General features: G+C 39.3%; 3 protein-coding genes across 5 annotated transcripts; all 3 read right to left on the minus strand.

The window, feature by feature from the left end:
* Nucleotides 1-99: 99 nt before the first annotated feature.
* Nucleotides 100-11,736, minus strand: LOC144023692 (ras association domain-containing protein 1-like). Of its 2 annotated transcripts, XM_077529426.1 has the most exons (7): nt 11,468-11,736; nt 9,907-10,262; nt 9,134-9,258; nt 2,383-2,487; nt 1,862-2,159; nt 1,654-1,769; nt 100-1,513 (listed from the first exon to the last, which is right to left on the minus strand). In XM_077529426.1, the coding sequence occupies exons 1-7, from the start codon at nt 11,506-11,508 to the stop codon at nt 1,367-1,369; spliced, it is 1,188 nt and encodes a 395-aa protein (XP_077385552.1). In that variant the 5' UTR covers nt 11,509-11,736; the 3' UTR covers nt 100-1,366. The 2 variants fall into 2 exon arrangements, with proteins under 2 accessions (XP_077385552.1, XP_077385553.1); XM_077529427.1 differs by lacking the exons at nt 9,134-9,258; nt 9,907-10,262; nt 11,468-11,736 and adding an exon at nt 5,534-6,026.
* A 1,500-nt stretch (nt 11,737-13,236) lies between these two features.
* Nucleotides 13,237-18,235, minus strand: zmynd10 (zinc finger, MYND-type containing 10). The gene is made up of 12 exons (XM_077529425.1): nt 17,917-18,235; nt 17,245-17,353; nt 16,558-16,674; nt 15,933-15,986; nt 15,351-15,494; nt 15,189-15,277; nt 14,984-15,078; nt 14,722-14,894; nt 14,249-14,374; nt 13,840-13,961; nt 13,636-13,761; nt 13,237-13,540 (listed from the first exon to the last, which is right to left on the minus strand). Exons 1-12 carry the CDS (start codon nt 18,003-18,005, stop codon nt 13,441-13,443), a joined length of 1,344 nt encoding a protein of 447 aa, XP_077385551.1. The 5' UTR covers nt 18,006-18,235; the 3' UTR covers nt 13,237-13,440.
* A 424-nt stretch (nt 18,236-18,659) lies between these two features.
* On the minus strand, nt 18,660-23,518 carry nprl2 (NPR2 like, GATOR1 complex subunit). Of its 2 annotated transcripts, none has more exons than XM_077529429.1 (11): nt 23,255-23,518; nt 22,365-22,456; nt 22,117-22,285; nt 21,798-21,906; nt 21,234-21,370; nt 20,419-20,516; nt 19,877-19,913; nt 19,581-19,674; nt 19,226-19,343; nt 18,999-19,141; nt 18,660-18,926 (listed from the first exon to the last, which is right to left on the minus strand). In XM_077529429.1, the coding sequence occupies exons 3-11, from the start codon at nt 22,276-22,278 to the stop codon at nt 18,859-18,861; spliced, it is 966 nt and encodes a 321-aa protein (XP_077385555.1). In that variant the 5' UTR covers nt 22,279-22,285; nt 22,365-22,456; nt 23,255-23,518; the 3' UTR covers nt 18,660-18,858. The 2 variants fall into 2 exon arrangements, with proteins under 2 accessions (XP_077385555.1, XP_077385554.1); XM_077529428.1 differs by having other exon boundaries at nt 22,973-23,518.
* Between the last annotated feature and the right edge of the window lie 41 nt (nt 23,519-23,559).

A 23,559-nucleotide genomic window follows, 5' to 3' on the forward strand; every position in this document is an offset into this window, starting at 1 on the left:
TCACTCTTGTATTTACACTTGGCATTGAAACTGGGGAATACGTGAAGGGAGGGAGGAGAATCAAACAAAACAAAACAAAACAAAACAAAACAACACACATTTCCTGATAGATATTTTATTCAAAGTAGTGCACATTTGTCACATTTGAAAGGATGTGATAAAGCCACTTGAATGTCCACTGAATTAGGCACCGGTTTAGACAACAGTCCTGCTATTGTTCTCTATAAAACATACTTTATATAAAATATCTCAGCCTAAACATACCCATCTTTTTCTGCAGTGCCAATTCACACTTGGTTGGCAGGTGAGCTCAAGTTTGACGTTTTGGCAAGAAAACAGGGTAAACCTGGAGTGCTGGTTTGGTGTGAGAAAGGGTGCAACATGCACTTCTCTCATCAACAGTCTATGATAGACCAGATCACCCGCCGCTATAGTTTTGAAAAGCACTATAGAAAAAGGACGGCCGGATTCTATAAATAAGTAATCTGCAGGACGGTTGCATTATTCTGTGTGCACCTAACAGTACTGGCCAACAAGTGCTTGTGTGCATTAAACAAATGCAAAGTGATTAAAGGACAGGGGGAGAAATCAGTGACATGAAAGGACAGGGAAAAAGGTCAACAACATGAAAAAATAGAACAGCTTTTAAGTGTAACTTGTGTACTGTACAGTAAGAATTCATTCACATTCACAGTCGATCTGAGTGAATAACAATGGTGCTACTCGCTGAGATTCAGCATCGCACAATGTCCACGCAACCGCTTCACTCACAAATTGACAGTGAGAAAAAAAAAAAAAAAAAATGAGTTGCACCTATAATGGGTGTAGAGGACATGGCAAGACTGGAGTGGCTACTTCCAATAAGCAGCTATTGATAATTACGAATTTTATATTAGGATTTTTGCTTCTGTGTGCGGCAATAATTCAGATGTTACCAATTTTGTTTTTAAATAGGAATGTGTATTTATGTGCTAGACTGGTGCACTGTTTCTAGATGTCGCACAGTTGCAACATGCCAGAATTAAGACAGTGGCACCAGTGATGTAGAAAGAAAGAAAAAATTAAAAAAAAAAGTTTACATCCGCCAGTCCTCATTTGTCTCAACTCATTCTCTCAGGCACATCAGACTCTCCAGGTGTCAGGCACTGCTTCTCGCATCATCTCACACGCACATTCGAGTCAGTGTTCTCTCTCGCACGCTCTCATCGTCTCGCACCCCTTTCACACTCTCGTTCACCGAGGAGGTGTTTTTAGTTTTCGTTCATTTACGGGAGCGTCACGTGCATCGGCGACTGGTCGTATTAAAGGCCACGGTCCAGCCGAAGAGGTGCTACGTTCCAGGTCTCTCCGTCACGCAGGGCTCTGTTCAGCCCGGGGTGGAGCCGCGCAAAGCCTGCTGCATCTTGCCGCGAGCCACTTTGTAGCGCTCCACGATCTGCTTGATGTGCTCCTCCTCCTCGCGCTGGAGGATGAGCAGGAAGTTCTTAAGTTCTGGCGTGGAGAAGGCATCCCACTGCAAAACGAAACAACACGGGATTAGTTGTAGTGCAGTGGTAATACAAGTTCATGTGAACCAATTTGACGAGCACTAGTTCAAACACGGAGCTAGCATAGCATAGCATAAAGGCCTCAAACGAACAATGAAACACTCACATTGACTTCGCCAGTCTCATTCTCCTTCAGAACAAAGCTGAGCGCTTTCTCGTTGGGTCCAGCACACAGTCGCAGAGGTAGGGGGCGCTCATTGTCAGACAGCTTGCGAATGTAAACTATAATAGAACACACAAGCTCAATTTAGAGACAATTTCGAGAGCTAAAGCATGATTCAAAAATGAAGGATTTGTATGAACGCGTGCGATACCTTGGTCGTGGCGCTCGCTGCGCTCAAACAGAGCGAACTTGCCGGGGTTGTCGACCACGGTGAACTTTTTCAACAGGGCCTCGATGACTTCGCGTGCAGATGTGCGGGAGCTGATGTGCAGGTGCTTGGACGCGTCTTTGGGCAGGTAGAAGGAGGTACGCCGCTTCACGCCGGCGTTCTTCCTGGAGCCGGCATTCTGCGCACCGCCGCCTCCTCCTTTCTTCGGGTGCATGACAGACACGGGCCGCGCCAGCTTGAACTGCACTTTAATGAAGCCGGTGAAAGAGCCATCTTTGTTCTGTAAATGGGAACAAGCCATTACAACTCCTGTCAGTGGTTTGTTTACACTTTTCCTCTCTCGAAAAGCTTCACGTTTGCATTCATGTTACACAAGTTATGCGCAATGAAGGAAAATGTTTTGAAACTACTTATCTTGCTCTAATTATTTTCTATCACAAAAAATGTGGCATTTGAACAAGAGTGTGTAGACTTTTGATATGCACTGTAAACTTAACACTCACCATGTTCATGAACAGATTGCTATTGATCTGAGTGTTGTACTCCTTGACCTTCTTCTGAGTATCAGCAGTGGTCAACACCTGCTTGCCACATTCAGTTGGTTCATCCTGGAGGGAGAATAGTGAGGGGAAAAAAAAGTGTTTACATCTCGAAACTTCAAGTGTTCCATCCACAAACATTGCTAGGAAACCGCTTCTTGTCGGGCGGGTGGTCCTTGCCACTCCTGACCAGTTTAATGTTTGAAAATATACTTTACTTTACACATTTACACTCTCATTAACTTAGAAAAATAAATTGCAATTATTCAATGAATTCATAAGGTTTATTTTTCCTGTTGTATACTTGTATTCATTTATATTTTTCTTATTTTGAATAGGTAAAAAAGCAATTCCCAATATTGATTGATAGGAAAACCCTATTCTCCAACTTCACAGAGTAATGCTTAACTATTAAGTTTTTCTTTATTTTTTCTTCATTGTTAATGTCTTTACATAATAAAAAAGTTGCACATCACCTTTTGTTTAAAAAAAAAAAAAAAAAAAAAACGGAATCGACCGGCTGTTCGATTATGAAGAAAACAATCACGATTCATTTGGTAATAATTGAAATCACAATTGAGACGATCATTTTTTTGGGCAAAACAAGAAAATGTTTAAATGTATAATAGAAAAATAAAAATATTCAGACAAATAAAATTCTATGAAACACTAACAGTACTAACAGTTATTTTAAAATTTTAAAAATGTGCAAATATACATTCAAACAACTCAAAATTAGTATTAATAATGTTTTATTTTTGCTGATGATTATGCCAATTTTGTAATTGTGGCGTGTAATAATTGAAATTGTAATTTGTATTAATTGCACAGCCTACTTTTATCTTGTTCTAAATGACTATCCTTTTTTTCCCTTGTTCATTTAAAACAGATTTTACATTATTTTCGGCGATTAAATTAACAATGTCTCACTCTTACCAAGTCTCAATTTTAATGAGAAAATGCTAAATATTTCCCAAGTTATTTCCTTGCAAATTTGCAAATTAAATCTTGTGAAATTACATTGTTTCCTTTGGAATTATGAGGACTCTCGCAATACGCTGACTTCATTCTCATAATGACTTAAGATTTACATGTGGTAAAAATACTCCAGAATGTTTAGGCATGTCCTATATGTAAACACAATACACTCCTAAAATTCATTTTTAAATTACAGATTGCATGACACGACTTCAAAACTACAGCTAAACATCAAGTAACATCAAGGCTTGAAAGGGCTTTTTGTTTATTTGATTTGGCAAGCCCTGCTTGCACCAGGCCAACATCCTGCCAACACAGGCAAAAGTGACGCCATCCGTTCTTGTTCCGCGCCTGCGCCTTGCAACTGTGGGAGGATGAGTGAGGGGTGGCAGTGGTGGGGAGCTGTGGATGGGGCCTGAACAAGTTGCAGCTGTTTGCAATGGCTGTGAGCAAATGCTCAACAGTGCATTCCTTGGCCGAGTAGTCATGTAAAAATAGCCCCCGCTGGTGGGAGATACAATACCCTCCCTTGTATAGCAGACATCCTGTGAGGTCAGCTGACTCTTCAGCCAGTCACGTTCAACTCATTACTACACCGGCAGTGTCGTGAGCACGAAATAGGCTTTTTCCTGTTTGCTCAGGCCAAATGGCATTTGCCGCATCGGAATACGACGACGAAGCACATCTTACTATGGCATTCAAAATCAATAGTCCTCCTAATAATGTGGCCAAGAGTCAGCATTTCACTGAGATTATGAAATGTATGATCCTAAATATTAACTACTGAGCCCTACAAGGGGGTTGGGGTGGGGGTGTTCGAAAAAGCACTCAATGGGCAACAAGAAGAATAACATTATTCAATTATATCACTACTCATGGCTGATTGAAGTGTTAAAAGTGATGCTGTAAACCGATCAATAAATCAATAAGAGGCCCAGGTGCAGCTTTCCAATAACCCTGATGGGAGTAAAACCAAACTGAGAAAGCAAGTGACGGCTGTGTGGGTGTAGACTACCACAACACAAAATTCCACAACATCCCGTGAATCATCTATGATGCAAGAATGAGTGTGAAAAAAAAAATAAAAAATCCAGAAGTCAATGAATGGTGGGTGTATACTTGGAAATATGAGAGTAGCTCATGCGTCACCAAATACGACTTTGTAGTGGAAACTGTGTACAAGTTGGTTACACTTTAAAATGTCTATTTGCACATTTTCCTCTATCTTATGTGGCCATTGATTATGGCGGAATACGGTGCCAGTTGTCCATGTCAGTCTGTATCATAGAGGCCATTAAGACTTCGGAATACTGGATCAGACAAATGTGGTTGCATCATTCTCCCAAACTCTTTGATTTTGCACACTCTTTACCTTTGTGGCCAACACATAACACCCAGCCGGATACTGATAATACTGTAATGGTGGCGCCTATGGCTGCTTCAGCTCACAGTATTTTTCCAAACTACGACTAAACACAACATCAAACACAATACAATCTGTCACAACAGCTCAGTAGAACATTGATTGATTAACCAATTTATGACTGCCAGTTTGTTTTGTCTTTTCTTAACAACAAAATCACATGACAAACTACATTTAAAAAGGACGTTCATGAACTACTGCAAAGTTGAGTACTCTGTTGCTAATGAGGAAGCGAAGGGTACTCTCCACATTTATTTTTTTGTCTTTCTGGTTTTTGCTTTTATTCTCTCTTTTTTTTTGTTCTTGTAGTCTAAGAAACTATTAAAAATAAAACGACCATTTTTAAGTAAACTTATGAAAAACGGACCAACAAATCTTTTAACAAAAACAAAGCGCAAAACTTCAAGTCTCATGTTTAACTAATACCAAATACCACACTAAAACGTGCAAATAGCCAAATAAAAAAAAAAAAAAAAAAAAAAAAAAAAGACAAGATAAAGCCAAATAAAGTATATTTTTAACTGAAACACAACGGTCAACTACCCAAGCTTTATGGTGTACGTTGAAAACGCATTCAGGGACAACTCGGAAATTTAAGGACTACCGTCAAAGAAGCGAAGCGCAACCTTCACTTTAAGTACCAACAGTTTCTTTATTATTGTTTTGACTTCATTTCCCTCTATTATTATTACTATTTATTTTGTTGCCTCTCACCTTCTTGAGGTGCGCGTTCGCTTTGCGGCCCTTGGGGAAAAAGGACGTGCGGGCGGTGAAATACTGCTCGAACTCGCTGTCGGAGTCGGCCGCTTCGTCGCTGCAGTATCCACTGCTGGTGGAGCTGCCCCAGGTCTTCTCGAAGGAGGGCGACTTGTCCGCGCTACTGGCTGTGCTTGACATGGTGATGATGGGCTGAGAATCGCTCGCTAAGCTACTTACGACCCGCTCCAATTGAGTGGCTAGTCAAATTAAGAACTTCACTGCAAACTTCCGACGGCGGGCCTATCTAAAAAGGCGATAAACTTCCTTAAACAACTTGAGAGTCTAGTTACAATTGGCGAATAACCGTTAGCTAATCTCTCTCGTAACGTCCTAAAACCGGCCACGTTTCCGCTCGACAAAATGTTAGTGTGAAACAGGATGCACTTGGATGGAAAGTGGAAACCCCGCCCGGTCCGTGGCCTCGCCCATTAGGCCGTTGGCTTTGGAAAATACACAACTCCAGCGCAGCACTTTCCGATTGGACGAGCGAAACCGGAAGCGACATCACGTGTCTGTCACGCTTCCTGATTGGACAAGTGACGCCGGGTTGAGGGCGTTACAGTATTGCGCGTGCGCAATTACAAGCTGCGCCCGTCTCACGTGCCGCTAAAGCTCTAAAGCGTTCACGTGACAGTGCCATCTCAGGCAATGGCGTCTGATCAGGGCATCAGGCGTCATTTAACCCATTGTTATCGTATGATTTCTTTCCAACTTCTATTATGACGTTATGGAGGTTAACTTTCCAACATTATAAAATGTGCGTCGTGACCGCACCAGCAACATCGGAAGTAAATGCCCAAAGGGTCACGTGACGTTGCCATCAAACACAATGGCGATAATGGCGACAGACGGATTTGAAGATGTGCTGCTTTGCTTTAACCCACTGGGAAGAACATTTTCTCATTTATAATGCCACTTTTGGTCTCAGCATGTTGCATGTTTTAAAATGTTTGATAATATCTGCAGAACATAAGGATAAGCAACATTTTAACCGTGTACATACGTGTATGTATGCATTTTTTTATATTATGTCAGATTATTTTGATGGGTAACTATTTTTACTACCACATTGTTTTTACAGTTAAATAATTTATTGGCTCATGTGTTGTGTGTGTTTTTTCTTTTCTTTTTTTTTTACTTGTTTTTATGGCAACCTTCAGTGTCAACAAAGTATTTTTTCTCACAATTTGAACCATACATATTGTGTCTTGAATAAAATTTGAACAAATCTGTTGATGTTTACATGTTTCGAATCTCACTAAATAATGTATTTTCTGTTTTATTTAAGGTTTTATGTAATAGCTTCAAGGTAAAGTTACACTTACAGTGGATATTTAAAAAAAAAAAAATACACATACTCCTGTTCGAAGGCCAGATTTTTCGGACCTGAAAAAATTTCCCAACATTATTTTTGACCTACAACCCGTATAACACAATTAAAACTATTTCCGATAGTGTTAGTAATATCAAACAAATGAGATAATGTGGTTGCACAAGTGTGCACACCCTCTTATAACTGAAGTTTTGGCTCTGTTCAGAATTGACTGCTCACATTCATGTTAAAATGGGAGGCAGCACACAACTGCCACCATTTAGGATGCTTCTGATAAACGGAAATATACAACTTTATTCTCATAATATGATGACTTTAATATTGAAAATATATCATTTAAATCTTATGGTATCTTTAGTTTTGTCATGTTGCTGGGCTCTGTGTGTTTTCCTTGTCTCACAGTGCCTGATTAATGAGAGGGGCGTGTCCCCTGCACCACACCTGCAGGGCATCACCTATTAGGCCTTCATAAGGACTGGGACTCCTTGCAGCCACTGTTGGGTCGTTGCTCCGTCTGCTCACAGCCATCGTCTAGTGTTTCTACTGTTTTTCGCCTTCGCTAATTATTATTATAGTCCAAGATTCTCGATTTTCATCTACCTAAGTTTTGCTACGTCTCTTTTTGTTCCCACTTTTATGTGGCGTGTTTCATAGCTATAGTAAGTTGTTGCTTTCTTGTGTTTGCGGTTTGTAGCCTTCGGGTCTTTTTGTGTTGTGTTAATTTCTCTCCTTGCAATTTGCAAGCACCTTTTGTTAACCTTTTTCCTGGCTGTGTCCAGCGCTTTATGTTCATATTCACGTGTTTTGGTGAATAAAACTCTCGCTTACTCCTGTGTTCTGTGATTCTGGGATCCACTCTCCGGTTGCACCGGAACCTTAACAAGTTTTGATTGACAGCCTTGCCCTAATACCGTAATCCTTCGTAATATTTGAGATTTCATTTGTACAATTATTAGCATGGTATTTCATAAATGAGCATAAATGTCCAACCAATTGTAATTGTAATGTGGTCCAGTCACATTTACAAGCTGTATTTTGACATTTAATCATTCACTGCCTTTGACAAGTATACTTGTCAATTGTATTTTTTAGAGCGGTGCTAAATGGGGGCGAATCTGAGCATGCTCCACTGTAAATATCAAACTTGGAAACAACTTTACTGATGCCCAACCACCGGTAGATGACATCATTGCCCCATTTTATAGGAAATAAACACAGTTTCAGAGTCCATGGGAGAAATGGCTGTATTTTGGCAAACCTACATTTTTCTGCTGTCAATTATAAAAGAACGGGACGGGACAAAAAGTAGGGAGTCTATTCTGTTATTTGGTAGATTCGGTTTATATATAATTATTGAATGTAATATCACGCGAGTATTGGAAATGTAAAAATTTTCTATAATGACTGGCAGTGAATGAGTTAATCTTGAGCCTAAGCAAACAGACTTCGCTCCACTTCACAGAATGATGTACCTGCCCTCAAGGTGTGGAATGAGAGTTAGGATAGGTCAGGTGACGCAAAAACAATATGCTATATTAACTATGCTGCATTTGTTGCAACAGATGTGACAGCAGTTGAACTGGTGATTCCACTTATGTTATGAGGTGATAGTTTGAATCTCTGACAATGACTTTCATTCAGTTCAGTTGTGGCTCCCTCCCTAGTATTACATTTAGCAAAGCAGTTCTTTTTTTTTTTTTTCAAGCAATTTCTTTGAGGTTTTACTTGTGCATGTCAAAGAGGGCACGACTGTAAGAATTCATCTGTTGAGAAAACCTTACACAAGGTGTTACTTAACTATTTCTCAACATTAACTTGCCTGTACCGTACTTCCCTTTGTAAGTACGTTGGGCAGTCAGCATCGGGCACATATGATCATTTGGAGGACGCTAAAGAAAATATTTACTTTACTACGTTACAATTTGGACAATTTCATATTTTTCCAATAATATATACTTTTGGTTAGTTCGCATTAAAAGTTTGAAAACACTTGCGATGCTAATTAGAGGACACACCTTGTGCGAACATGTACCTGTTGTCAAATTATTTGCATTTTTTTTTCAGGTTGATATATTTCTTGTCTAGCCCCGTTTCATGAGTTTTTAAAAATAATTCTGTTGAACCACAATTAAAAAATTCCTTCTTATTTTCATTATTTTTTCTTTTTCATTATTACTTTTGTCAGTTCAACTTATTCACTAATTTACTTGTAGGTTCCTTACCACATGGGTGTCTGTTTCGATGGTGTGCTCCACAACCAACGTGTGGTCAGTGGAAGAACCTCGATCCCAGCTGCAGTCTAAGCGGATCAGGGGACGACAGCGGTAGTGGCATGTGAACTTGCAATCTGGAGGAACGGAATGTTTCAGACACGGCACAAATAAAATTACATTAACACACAATTTGTTACATTGCCTTGCCATCTGAAAAAAATAAAATAAAAAAAATCCACGAGTGGCCATGATGGTCATTGCAGCGGCAGTGGAACTTGAAATTTGGTGACCAGTACACCACAAGAAACTATGAATGAGATGAAATAGTTGACAGTTTAACATGAAAATACAATGGTGATAATATTGATAACTGTGATAGTATTTTTGGTCATGATAATTGTGATACAAAAATGTTTAGTCTCTAACCACAATGAAAAATGAATAGCTTTTAAGATCATGTCACATGACTGTTTCTTACTTTTGTAAAATGAAAATAAGAGTTTGTTGTTACTATTATCAGAATCAGTGTTATGGTTCATAATTGCTGTATAAGCATGTGATTGCACTAACTATATAACATAAACCACTGGCGTCTCTTTGTGTGGGTTTCTGCTGAAGAACAGGAAGTTCATCACTTTGTTTGATCTTGAAAATAGCATCTTAAGCAAGTGAGGCGTACAGACAATGGTTTGACATTTCATAAATGACTGGCAAATGGCTTCCAATTGCCATTTTTATTTCACTATCATCCATATTTCCGTCACAAATATTGGTGAACTCACTGGCACAGCGCAAGCTCTGTTTGTAGAGGCCCCAGATGAAGTCACCGCACAGGTCGCACCACGTGGGCTGAGCGTGGCTGCAGGGCTGGAACTCGTGACCCTCCCCGGTCTCCTCTGCCAGGTGGCGGTCCAGCTCACAGCTGATCAGGACCCGGATGATGCCCACCCGGCTCAGCAGATCCGGCACCTTCCCCGGGCTGATCCTCAGGGCGTTGGCTCTCTCCAAACGTGGAGGGGAGCGGGGTGAGCACGCTCCGGACAGCTGGATGTGCTCCCCGCCGGGCCTCAGGTCACGCAGCTCGATGCACTCCCCCATGGACATTGTGTCACTCCCGACCTCTACACCTCCATGGTCACTATGAGACAGCAAAACGCACCAAAAAACAATTAAAATTCACCTCCCAGCCCAGCTACATAAGCACTTTTCTGTCTTCTGATTGGCTGGTCACGGAAAACCTCTTACAGTCATACTAAATAGCATAGTTGCTAGCTCTTATATTGCATTTTTTTTTTGGGCTCGTGTTTCTGGTTTCTATAATTGTGATGTCATAGTGATGGTATTAAGTTAGGTAATCTTTAAGGCCCAGGTTCCAAATTCACAACCCACCCAGCACTGGCACAGCTGAAGAGCTCAAATGCAAAAGCAGAGATCTTTTTTAAAATTTTTATTTTATTTTATTTTTTTTGTCAGTCGAGTTAAAAATACATTATGGGTCCTGATTAACGGTACTAATATTTATTATTTTATTCTATTTTTGTTGGGTGTGTCCCATGAGGTTTTTTTGGGGGGGGTTTGTTTTTTCTAGCAGTAATTCTCACTAGTGTCACTAGTGGTACGTGGGCTCCCTCTAGTTGTATGCAAACTAATCATTGCCTAAGCACAGTTCAGTTGTATTTGACTTTTTAAGTACATCAGTGCATTTAATCTTTAAGGACTGTTTCTAAACTTTATTATACCCAAATTGTTATTTAGCTTATCTGGGGTAGATTTTAAATGAATCGTTATTTAATCAAGTAGTTTTCTTTTGAATTTTCCTATAATTATGGGATCTTAATGTTCCAAATGTGTGTAATGTTAGTGGTTAACAAGAATAATAAATAAACCTTTTTAAGAATAAAAGTCTTAGAACAGAAAAGTTTGAGAGCACCTGTGGTCCCTTGGCTGAATAAAGGTTGTGAAAAGCTGCTCATGTGTTAACGAGCTCATAAAAAGCTACCCTTTGCTGTACTGAGTTTCTTTTTATATATATATATATAACAGTCGCCTACACAAAAAGGAAAAAAAAAACTAAACAAATTTTGGGGATTGAGACAGAAATGGACGCAAGTATGAGTTCAATGTGTTTTAAACTTTTAAACCAATCTTTTCTACAGGACACGAAGAATAGAAAAAACATCTTAGATAAGTCGTGATGTCAGCAGACTGCAAAAAGTACCTCGCCGCAACTAAGCTCAGGGATAAACAGCTACATTTTAATGACTATATTTCACAATGTTCATTGTCACGTTATTAACACTTCAAATTGTATTGTTCGGCGTGTTGTCGTGGAGTCTGACTCACCGCAGAAGATGAGAAAGATAAGCGCTTTGTTTGAAAAACATCTTCCATGCGAAGAAGAAAACTTTCCGCGGCAGACATCTCGGCCGGGCCGAGAAGGCGCCTCTTCTTTCGGCTTCCCGTCTGGAGGAAGCACGCCGTCACCCTTGGTAGTTTCTTCCGGCTCTGCCCGGTGCCATCACGGAGGAGGGCGCTCCGTTACAAACATCTGTGGTGTGGGTTAAGTAGTATGACTAAAGGGTTGAAGTTATAGGAGGAGGAGGAGGAAGGAGGAGGCATCAGCAGATGAGCTGCAGCAACATCCGGGATGTTTTCAAGGAGGTGGTCGAGAAAGGGGGGCGTCAACCACCCCACTCTACCCCCGGCCGACAACCTCATACTGAATTTGTGCAAAACTACAGTACACAATTTACATAGTGATTGACTTTTTAGTTTACCTTTGTATACTTCCACAATAGATGTTATTAATTTACAGCCATTTTATGCAGAGTACACCCATTTTCAACGGCTCCGAAGCAGTTGTTGTCAAATCTTTAGGCTACCAACCAAATACTTTGTAAATGGCCAACATTAAATAAAGTACTTTAAGTGTTCATAAAAATGTGGCGTTTTATTGCTATAAACTGTTTATTGCTATATAGTTAATATTGTAAGCCACTGTCACTTAAGTGTGTTTATATAGGAAATGAAAAACTGTACTTAAATGAGTCAAAAATAAAAAAAAATAAAAAATAAAAAATTTAAAAAAAGATTAAATGCAGAAGTTCTCATTCTTACACTATTGAATTTAAATTTACAAAAAAAATGAAAACAAACAGGTTGATTGTAATGTTTGATTGTATTTCATATTTGAAATGTAAATTTAATTTGTGGTCACACAACACTTTGAGAATCACTGCTCTCAAGTAATATTGGGACAATCTCATAAAAATCTAATTTCTGATTGAATGCATTTTTCTGCATTAGAATATGATATTCAAAACAAGTTTGCACTTTAGTTTTTTCCTTCATGATAGGCTACTTGCTTAATTTCTCCTGATACCAAACAAGCTTTGAAAATTATTACAACAAATTCCCCTCAGTGTTAATTTGCATCAACTTCCACAGAAAGTGAAAGTTGATGCATTATGGTAAGTATTGTGACATTTGCACCTGGAAAACATGTCCCCTCATGTACAAAAACAACAACAACAAATATATATATATATGTAAACATGATTCCTAATAAATCAAGGTTTAAGATGTTGAAAAACAAGTCATCAAAACGCATGGTTTGGCTGGCCATGTCTTGTCCATGTGGTAGCGCCCCCTGCAGCTCGCTCACGCTCTTTTCTTATGTAAAGTTATACAGATCAAGCGGTCAAGATAATGGATGGATGGATAGATGGAAGTTATACAGATGAGGCAAGGTGAATTCGGCAAAATATTTGCAGCTTGGAAGAACATAAAAGAGTAAAGTGTTGTACAACGTGGATAAATATTTGCTTTTGCAACATGAAAATGGGCACCGTGCCTTGGGGCCATGTTCAGGGTACTTGCATGCCTTGCAAGGGGCTCTTTTTTTGTCACACAGAAAACAATGTAAAATGTATTCCACTCATGTGTGTTCTATGAAACTGTTCTTCTAAACATTTGGAACCTACCTCCACAGACATGTTAAAATTCCCTCTGGAAAGGCAGAATTTGTGATCCAACTCTTACATTGGATCACACATATTATATCAGCGTACCAAAATTTGTGATGCACATATAAAAAGAAAACAAATCTGTAATGAACTTTCACATTTCTTCCAAAACGGAGGAAGCAGTTTATTAAACTAAACGGGGAGTTGTTGAAATTACAAGAACATTTAAAATAAAAGTCCAGATCAGGACTATTTCTGTTCAGATGACCTCACATATTTAGGTCTGGGCTCTGGCCTGTCCATTGCAACTGTAAACTCTCTTGTCAGTTTACAGTATGCTGCTCATCTCACTTATTTGTTACAACTCAAGTCAGCCTGAGTCCTCTTGTTGGCCTCCATCATGAGCTGGCAGGCCTTCTTGTGTTTTGGCCAGTGTTTCACCTGACATTCTCTACAAAAAGCAGCCAAGAAATGAACAATCATTTCACACTTTGGTGACATCAAGGGACAAACGATCAATTATCAATGCCGATGGCCTTACTGTACCTCTGACAGTACCACTCCCCTTGACATCGAGAGCATCTCTTGGCAGCCTCTTTGCCGCAGCAGCCACACTTTGGCTTCTCGGGAAGCAAAGTCTCCATCACGTCCAAATTGTACGTCTGAGCCAACCTGATCCAACACAACCATTATTGACATCCATGCAAAGGGAGGGACTGTTTTCTTTCAGTCTTCTATTTTTCGTAGTACCTCTGTGCCTGCAGCCTCAGGTCTTTTTCAGAGGCGTTGAATGTTTGTTTGACTTGATACTTTGCGATCGCCTTCCACTTATCGGAATTCTCTCTCATGATGTGGTTCCACATTTCAGGGATCTACAAGAAGCAGAAGGTCAACGCAAGGTTTTAATTAGAAGGAAGTACAGTTCATATCTGTTTATATGACCTCACAAAATTTTACAGGTGTGCCTATTGACTGTAAAATGACCTCTCATAATTGGCAGATCATAGGAAGAGGCATGCCGCGAATAGTGAAAATCCTCCAGTAATTTCCACCCCTCAAAAAAGTTTCCTTTACCCATACATACCACCAGGTGGCGCCAAAGCAGCATTTGACGCATAACATTTTAGTAGAACTCCAAATTGTTCCACTCCAAATGTACCTGCTCTAAAACGAGTTCCTTCTTCGGGGGTTCGGGGTCTGTGACCGCCAGATGAGCCAGAACGCGCTGGAGTTCGGCCAAGTTGGGCAACTGGTCGATCAACACCTCAGTCAGGTAACTGCGCAGCTGTGAAACATAAGAGGATGTACTATGGTGTAAAGCCACTATCAACACTGCTAAGTGGAGCATATAGATAGAATTTAGGAAGTTGATGGAGGTAGTAACAAAGCTCATCTGCTTGTGTCATGGACAGGAAGTGGATGAAGGCGTGCATAATAGGAGGAAGCTTCTTGGTCAAAACAATACAGAGAAAGCAAAACAAGGAAAGCGGTGCCGCGCTCACTATATGAACAGCTCAATAGATTTGAATAATGTGGAAATGTGTTTCAGTAGTTTAATACCAAAAGTGAAACTCATTGTATAGATCGTTTATCCTCGTAAATGTATACAATTATTCTTATAGAGAACTTCACCTTCAGAAGCTGACTCTTATTAAAACTGTTGAAGTCATATTTTCGTTGGCAGTCCTCCTTAAGGAGCAGATTGTACAGCGAAATCCAGACCTGCCCGTCCAGTTTTGTCATCTTCAGGCGGTCTTCGTCTGGTATCTTCTGCCATTTGCCATTGATGTATTTCTCTATATTGCCTGCATGGGGGGGTTGAGAATGATCGAGAGGATGATTGGGTAGACTGGAAGAGGGATGCTAAGGACGCGGGCGACGTGATGACGCTTACCTGCTGTGCAGCGACTCCACGGGCAGCACTCAATCAGGCGCACCAGTAAACAAGGCACGTTATGTGTGCAGAGCATTCGATTAATGGCACTGATACTGTAAACAGAAAATTATATAGGCCTTATTACAAAAGACAGAAAAGTTTATTGGTTAGTATTTATAGTACTTTGAATCTCATCTCTGACAGTACTGCACTGTACATGTACCTTTCAGTGTGGTCAGTGATGTAACGCAGCACACTCAGAGCCTTCAAAGAAATGTCGAATTCCATCTCAGCAGCTTGAAATTGCAACTCCTTACAAGAGATTCCACACTCATCATCACCTTGATCGCCTAACTGGTCGTCAACCCAACCGTCGCTTGTTTACCTCTTTAGAAGACAAAACCGCATCGCCGGACATCTTTTGAGTAATCGTGTAGTCTTTGTCGGTCTTCGCGGCCAGCAGGGTGAGCTTCCGGTGGCAGTAATCCACCAAGTCAAGAACAGAGTCGTCGCTAGCTTTGCATGAGTCCTATGCAAAATGAAAAACATTTCAGTGTCTATAAAAAGTCTACATAACACTGTTAAAAAAAACAGACAAATAAAACAAAAACAAGCCCAGGATAAGCTAAGTCTATTAGAATAGTAAATCAGAATGGTAGAATGGTAAATCAGAGGCACATATGCAGGTGTCAGGTGTGACTCCCATTTAACATGAGTTTGAATGTGATTGGTTCATTCTAAACATAGCCACATCCCAAACGTAAGAAGGTATGCACAACCAATTTTTTTTCCTGTTTATTTTATGTCCCTCTCATTTCCCCCCATTTGAATTATAAAGTTGTAGGTGACATTACTGTTGGAAAAAGTCTTGTAATGTTTTATCTTGGCCTTATTTTTGATATCACAAATATCTGGCATTTGAAGCATAGACTCTTTCTTTTTTTTTTTTTTTAAGGCATTGACTAACCTTGTGGAACATGATGGTCTCCAACAAATTGGTGATGGTGGCTTCATGGTGGATCTGGGAGGAAGATGGAAGAAGACATTTTAACATAAATGATTTTTTTTTTTTTCAATTAACAAAAAGTGTGGGCCATTCTGCACTGATGAGCGGCTGTGTTATTATTGTTTGTAAAGCGCTTTGGGCACCATGTTGTGCTTGATCATTCAGTCTTTTTCTCACAGTCGATCAAGGAAATGTGTATTCAACGTCCAACGTATTTTTTACTATTTTTGATGAAGATATCTTTTTGTCAAGGCTTATTTCCAACATTTGTCTTAACAACTAAACATGGAACTAGCGAGGCTAACACTTACTCACTCAAAATAAAATAAATGAAGCTTTCTACTGTGTACTGATTTCAAAAGTCAGTTGAGTAGCTGAATTACACTTCTTTATCATATTTAGCCAGCATACTATTGAGCCGAAATCAACAGTGCCCTCTTCTGGTTGCTACCTAGTATTGCACTCAATTTTGTTACCAAAATAGTACTGACGAAACCTTATTACACATTCTTAGAAAGGTATTCTAAAAATAACTTGAAGTCAGTCACTAATTCACATTCATGATAGAATTGCACTATCCACTCACCACCATGTAAAGTGGAAACGTGTTCTTCGGCGTGAAGTCCTTCAGTTGGCATAAGATGGGGAATATTTTTTGCTTCCACACTTCAGTCAGGATAATTTCATGTACCAGAACTGAGATCTGCAAAGGAGAAAAGACATTCTTGGATCAAAAACCAAAAACAAACTCTCTTTTCCGTTATGAAGGTGCCTTGAGATACCAGTTAAAGCCGTTCCTTGACCGCATTAATGAACTCAAAACACTTGAGTCAGAAATCATCTTTCCCTATTGAAATCAATGGAAATTCCATTAATCTGTTTCTGCCTCATAAAACAGTAATATAGTCACATGTTTTTTACAATTAAAAACATTTCATTTTTTGCCACTTTCATTCAGGTGTGTAGGCCTTGGCCAGCTAGGGGCATTTTAAGACAATCTGTATACGGTACTGGCATGATGCTAGCCAGTTTACCTATGGAATTTCCCATTGTATGTTTGTATTCAGGTAGCAGAGGCTATGTGGTTTAAATGGCCAATAAAGCTTTAAATATACAATTATATTTGTTTTATGCTTATAGCTTGACAACAACTGTCAACTGAGAGTGGAAATGTCAACATAAGTAAAAAATAAATAACAGATTGACAAGTTAGTTCACATATCTCAAGGCACCACTTAAGCAAAAAGAAGATTAGTGATCTTTATTGTGTCACCTTTCCATGAGAAACCAGCATCTCCTTGATGTACTCGTCCAGTTTGGCGGAAGCACTCAGTATTGCCTGCATGTTGAGCTTCTCAATGTGCTCATGTTGTCTGAACCACCTAAGAAGAGGGGTTGGGTGATTATATTAATCAGCTCTGTTGTTTTGAAATCACTTTAAATGCGCTTGTAACATATGTTTGCCTACATACGTTGTTACTAACCCAGTGGTTCTCAAACTCGAGGGACAGCGACATGCAAATCACTCAATGTAGAGATCAAATCGCTAAGTGGGCAACACTGACTGCCATTTCATGAACTAGCTTTTCCCTGTGTTAGAACTATGGAAGAGGTTGACTTAACAATAGGCTAACATAGGCAATTGCAGAGCCCCCAAATGTTTCATTTTTGTTTGGTTAAAGCAACTGTTTTAAAAAGGAAGTCAGTCAAGTCAAAAAGTTTTCTTTTTCCAAATAATAGCCTAATACTCAAGAAAAAAAATGGAAGGACTTTATCTAGACCAGGAAAAAAGGGAAATTTTTAGTTTTCAAATTAACATGTTGTAGTTAAAATGACTAAATACATGTGTGCAGAAGGTAGTTAGATAAAGGTAGATAATGAGGACATAATTCCTACCCATTTTACTATCTAGCAGCCCAATCATGTCAATTCGACGGAAATTTACCTGGTCGAACCCACGTCTTTCAGGGAAAATATTTCCAAACTTTCAATAAACGCCTCCGCCTCCATTGGCAACAGCACGGAGCCCTCCATTTGTTGCTGTTAACAACCTGTCGAGTGGAAATTAAATGTACGTTTGTTGTCCGTTGGTGGTCCAAGTGTGGTTTGTTGGTTGTCATGGAAGCAGCAATTGCACACCGACAGCGCAGTACCTCTGTGACGTCTCTGAGAGGCGCCACATCATAAAGATGAGCAGACTCGCGGGACAGTTGATTAGGTACACCTGCGCAATCCGATCAGAGACCATTCAATTATAAATACTGACATCGAGAAGTGAAATGATGTGCTTTTGACCGTGCATGGTATTCATTGAACGTTGCAGTTTGTGATAAAAGTGTTGTATCATACTGATTGTTGCGTTTGTTGCCTTATTCAGCGCTTGTACTGATCATTTTAAGCACATCACGACCACACGTTATTTTCAACCAAAGCTATTTTTATTTTTTTTTGTATTTTATGTTACATTAGGTTATTTTTCTTTAAAATATTTTCCCATCTAACCAAAATTATTTCTCTTTTGTTTGTTTTTAATCCATCCCTTTTCTTCCACTTATCCATAATCAGGTTGTGGGCGGATTTAATTAAACTCCTCCACTTGGGGTAGGATCTCATCCTCGACCTTGGTAGGGCACTCCACCCTTTTCCAACTGTGAGGACCACATAAATATAGTAGAATAAAAATTACAGTTAATGAAAAAAATATTTTATTAATCATACACTCTTTTGTACAATAAACAACAAACGTATTAATGAAATGAAGCAATTGAGGAAAAAAGTACTGTGAATCATTTCCTTTGACGACCAACACTCTACTAAAAAAAAAAAAATTTGGTTGGAAAAACGCCATCTGTCAATCAAACAGTTGTCTTTTTCATGATGGCAAACGTCACTTCCAGCACACAACAATGTTGGGGTCATTTTCCAAACGCTCATCCAGCTCCTTGTAGCTGACACCTGCCAAGTAAAAGCAGCGTAATGAGCACACCGACTGATCAGATCTGATCGAGTCAAAAAGTTCACCCGTGCCTGTTTTGCAGCAGATCTCATCATAACTATGGCAGCCCGTGTAGAGGCGAGGGGTCTTGCTCCTTTCGTCACGCGTCACCTTGACAGGGTACTTCTGCAGCCGTCGGATGAGAGACTTCATAAGACCGAACTGAATCAGCCTCCTGAAATGGGGAACACTTGACATGACTAAACCTCATCTGACCTAGTACGTCATCATGTTTTTTTACTTTCTTAGAGCCACTGACCTCTCATCAACCCTCTGTAGCTGCTGAGAGTAGCGAGAACAAAGGTCGCGGACGGTGGTTCCTGGACTCAGACCACAGTAGAGCTGGAACACGTCCCTCACACTCGGACGCTTCTGACCTAACCGTAATAACAATATTGGTAATAAATACTATACTCCTTTAATAATTACATAGTGAGCCCCTCGCTGATTTATGATGTAAATACATATTTTTAAAGGGTTTTTAAATAGTCAAACTATTTTTTACAGAATATGATTTCTGCTCTTTGCGCCAGTGTTTGGTCCCTAATCCCTCTGAACAACAAGCGCAAACTGTAGTACACTCACTTACAATCTTTGTAGCTCTTTTTGTTTACCTTGCTTGGTGACGTAGGTTAGACATTCCTCCTGGATGAGTTTGTCATCGATCAGGCTCTGGACTTTAGGGGTGGTACAGTAAACATTGGAGTACTGAAAATGGGCAAATAACCAAAAGATCAAGCAAAATCAACAAGCCACCTTCAAAACATGTTCTAACGTCTACATAAAATGCATTTCCAATGCAGATGAATATGCAATTCTTTGTCATCCTATAGTGTAAACTTTCTTTACCACAAAACAATAGCAGCACAGTATGTGCAATTATAGATGACAATTTCACTTTCTACAGTACCTGGAATATGGACACAAGTGTCACAATATCATAATACCTGTAAACAAAAGGGGAAAATATATGCAAGTAAGCTTGTGGCGGTCACTGAAACAAATACATAAGAAGTTGGCCAACATATTTGTGCTTCCAAACACTAGGTGGCGATAACACACATTTCAGCTCATTTGAGTTGTGGTAACTTGTGGATTCACAGCAAGAAAGAGGTTGGAACTGGTTGTTGCTAGCTCACTGGTACAAGTTCAGTGGTTAAAGGGATTACTTTCATAAATGTGTGCTACTATATAAAATGTTTTTGATAACTTAACATTTAACAACATGTTATCTTGCTTTTACATTAAAAGGTCATCACAATTGTTGTTACAACATAGTCTAAGATCAAATGTGCAGTAGTAACTCTTTACCAGCCTGACATGACATTTATTATATACATATGTTACATTACCCCAATTGAAAAAACTATTATGACTTTTACTTTGTATTAAAAAGTCAATTACTTAACAGTGATCAATAATCGATCAATCTGTTTAATGAAGTATACTTACAACAAATTCTGCACAGCAATACGAACTATATTCAACTCCACGTCGGCTTCGGCTGAGATTTTTTGCACGTGTCGAAAGCCATCGATGTAGGGCAGAATCTAGAGGCGGAATAAAGAACACGAGTGGATGGTCTCATTCATTATGATCAATATGTGATTAAGGGCCTGCTTTTAAAGCACTGGATGCAAACACCAGGCAATCCTCACAATCTCACGGCCTGTCTCCCTTTAATATTTATTTTGGAATGACAGTGCATTCAATGGACACAGCCAGTATTTGAGAACAGATACAATAGCTTGATTTTTCATAATTTTGAATTCTCATTTTAAATACTTGGGCAACTTTTTTTAATGATTCAAACTTAGCAGATTTGTTAACACTCATTCCTTGTAGGTGTCAAATTTTAAAGACATTTCCTTTCACCTTTGTAGTGCAACATTGCAATATGGCTATGGTGGAATCCTGTACGTTTTCCCATCAATGCCCTTTCAGTTCATCGTCCTACTAAATGATATTTCACATGAGATTGCACTGTAGTTGACATCAAAGTCTATAAATATTCAAATCAACTGTGCTTTGTCATATGAAGAGGTTGAAACACATTCCTGCAGTGAAGCAGTGGTAATTTTAACCCGGGAATACGCAAACACTGACCTTCCTGATGACTGTTATATAATCCCTTATCATCAATATAACACTGAAATGACTGCGGGGGACAGATAAGAGTCATTTCTGTCACTGTCTCGGAGTTTCTTGGTATTAAGGCGCGACTTATCTGATATCGCATGACATTAGATGCAGCAACAAAGGCACACCTGCTGCGTGGTAAGATCCCACCTAGACTTGATAAAGTAGTCTTTGCTCTGGGTGAAAACCGGAACGTCAAACTCCTGGACGACTGGGGGATCCTTCCGCAGTGGGATCAACTTCAAGTGGATTGTGTTGGATTCATCTATTTAAAATAAAATAAAAATAAATAAATAAATAAAGAGAAAGCAGAGTGATGATCATACACTTCCCCAAATGTCTTTCAAGCCAACATCCAAACAAAGGACTTATTTTCACTTAACTAGGGTGTAACTAATCAATCATTTGCAGAAGCTATTTCTGCAAATAACGGAGACAATTTGAATTTTACGGCCCAGATTTATCTTTCAACACAAGATTTATCAGTGACAAGTCGTCTTGGGACGTGACAATCAACAACGCGCCATCATGCCTGGGATCAGAATGATTAGAAATTAGATTTTGATGGTCAAAGAGACTCTTGTGCGCGTTCTTTTACAATGGACACCTTAAAATTGACAGTGCTTTTGGGAAAAAAAGGGGTCAAAGCGTATTTGCATTCAAAGAATCAATAAACAATGTCACTTCCGTACCTATAGGTAAGGTGCAGGCTCCTGTGGCGTTGAGCTCTTCCAACAAAGTCGACATGATAGGCAGGAGTTTCTGTTTGCTCTCTTCAGTGGATACGAATCCACTCTCCAGCTGCAGTGCAGCAAACATACATATTTTGGAGGGAAAATACATTGTTTTGTAATATTAACTATATTTTTTTCAAGTAAAAAGAAAAACAAAGACAGTTGAGTTAAGTGAAGATTAACATCTCACATAAAAGCCCATGTGACAATGGTTCAGGTTTTTCCACAGGAAACTCCAATTGCACAACTTGTTTCAAATGAAGATGAAACTTTTTACCTCCAGGGTGGTGAGGTAGCCAGACAGCTTCTTGACAATCGGCTCGAGGGCACACGTGTTGGTTTGTGCATCACATACAAAGCCCAGATTAAACAGGAGGGCATTACGACTGTACTTCTTGTGCTCGATGCACACCGGACACCCGATTAATTTTTTGCCCATCGCAGTGCTGCAGGGAGACAAACAGGATGTTGAGCCGCATAACAATGTGACCAGAATAAAGTGTGATAAAGCAATTCGATTCATACACTGTTATCAATTTGTTCTGCAACTCCTGTTTGGTGATAATATAAACCTGAACCGTGTCAAAGAGCTCCCGTGAAATGTACTCTTCCGGGACCTGTTGTAAAATCACATGGGACATAATCAGACATTTTTAATGCATTATCATTTCCTGTAGTGTATGCTAGCACATCAAATGTGACCGATTGCATTATAGATGCACTATTTAAATTGAGTCATTTATTTGGTATTGCCACATGACTGAATGAATGACTGTCTGACTGACTGACTGACTGGATATATAACTATACAAATCCCTGTTCATATGCCAGTTTTTTATGATACAAAAAAATAGAGTCAAATATATATAATTTAAAAAGTTTTTCTTCCCCACTAAGTATACTAGAACAGTTGAACTTTACATCTTATTTGTGTCAATCAGAGGGACTTTAAATGATGTTAGGTGCGTGGTAACTTCCATTTAGCACAGGTTTGAATGTGACCGTTTAATCCTAAACAAAACAGTATTAGTTATACACTCTTAGTTATAAACGGATGAACACAAAGACTGATAGATGAGGAAACATATATTAATAGAACGATCGATCGATATCACCAAAAATGTGTGACTCACCTGATACGTTATTTTGGGCCCCAAAGTCGGGTGAAATTCGCTAAAGAATACGCACTCTATTCGAGACTCCATGCCCATAAACACACTTAGCACCCGGCGTGTATTCGAGTAACTTTAAATCAGCAAAATGTTCAACTGTGTCAGGCTCTGCTCCAGACTTCCGTTTTAAACCAACTGCTGAGATAAGTTTGTCGTTTTAACATGCAAACTGCAATAATCCGCTGAAAAACATTATCACTGTACGAGCAACCAAAACACTTATTAACAAAAGCGCCTATGTACCTTTTCCAAACGTTATTTCACATTTGCTGCGGCAAAACATCTTGAAGCCACATGACACATTGTCAAAAAACAACAACAATGGTGCATTTATCACACCTTGTAAAAAACCTATACTGCATACCAATTCTATTATTAGTTAGATAAAAATTAAAATCATTATCACTTTACTGGTGTATAATCAAAATTATGTGTCTGAAATAGTATCATCTCTTATCTCTGGTTGCTGTTTTACAGTTTGCATGCCCAGTGTGACGACAAAGCACATTATCACGACCGCCTTTAAATGCAACACCACTCAGTGCTCA

The sequence above is a fragment of the Festucalex cinctus genome, chromosome 8 (genome assembly GCF_051991245.1).
Source record: "Festucalex cinctus isolate MCC-2025b chromosome 8, RoL_Fcin_1.0, whole genome shotgun sequence".
In the NCBI taxonomy this organism is placed as follows: Eukaryota; Metazoa; Chordata; class Actinopteri; order Syngnathiformes; family Syngnathidae; genus Festucalex; species Festucalex cinctus.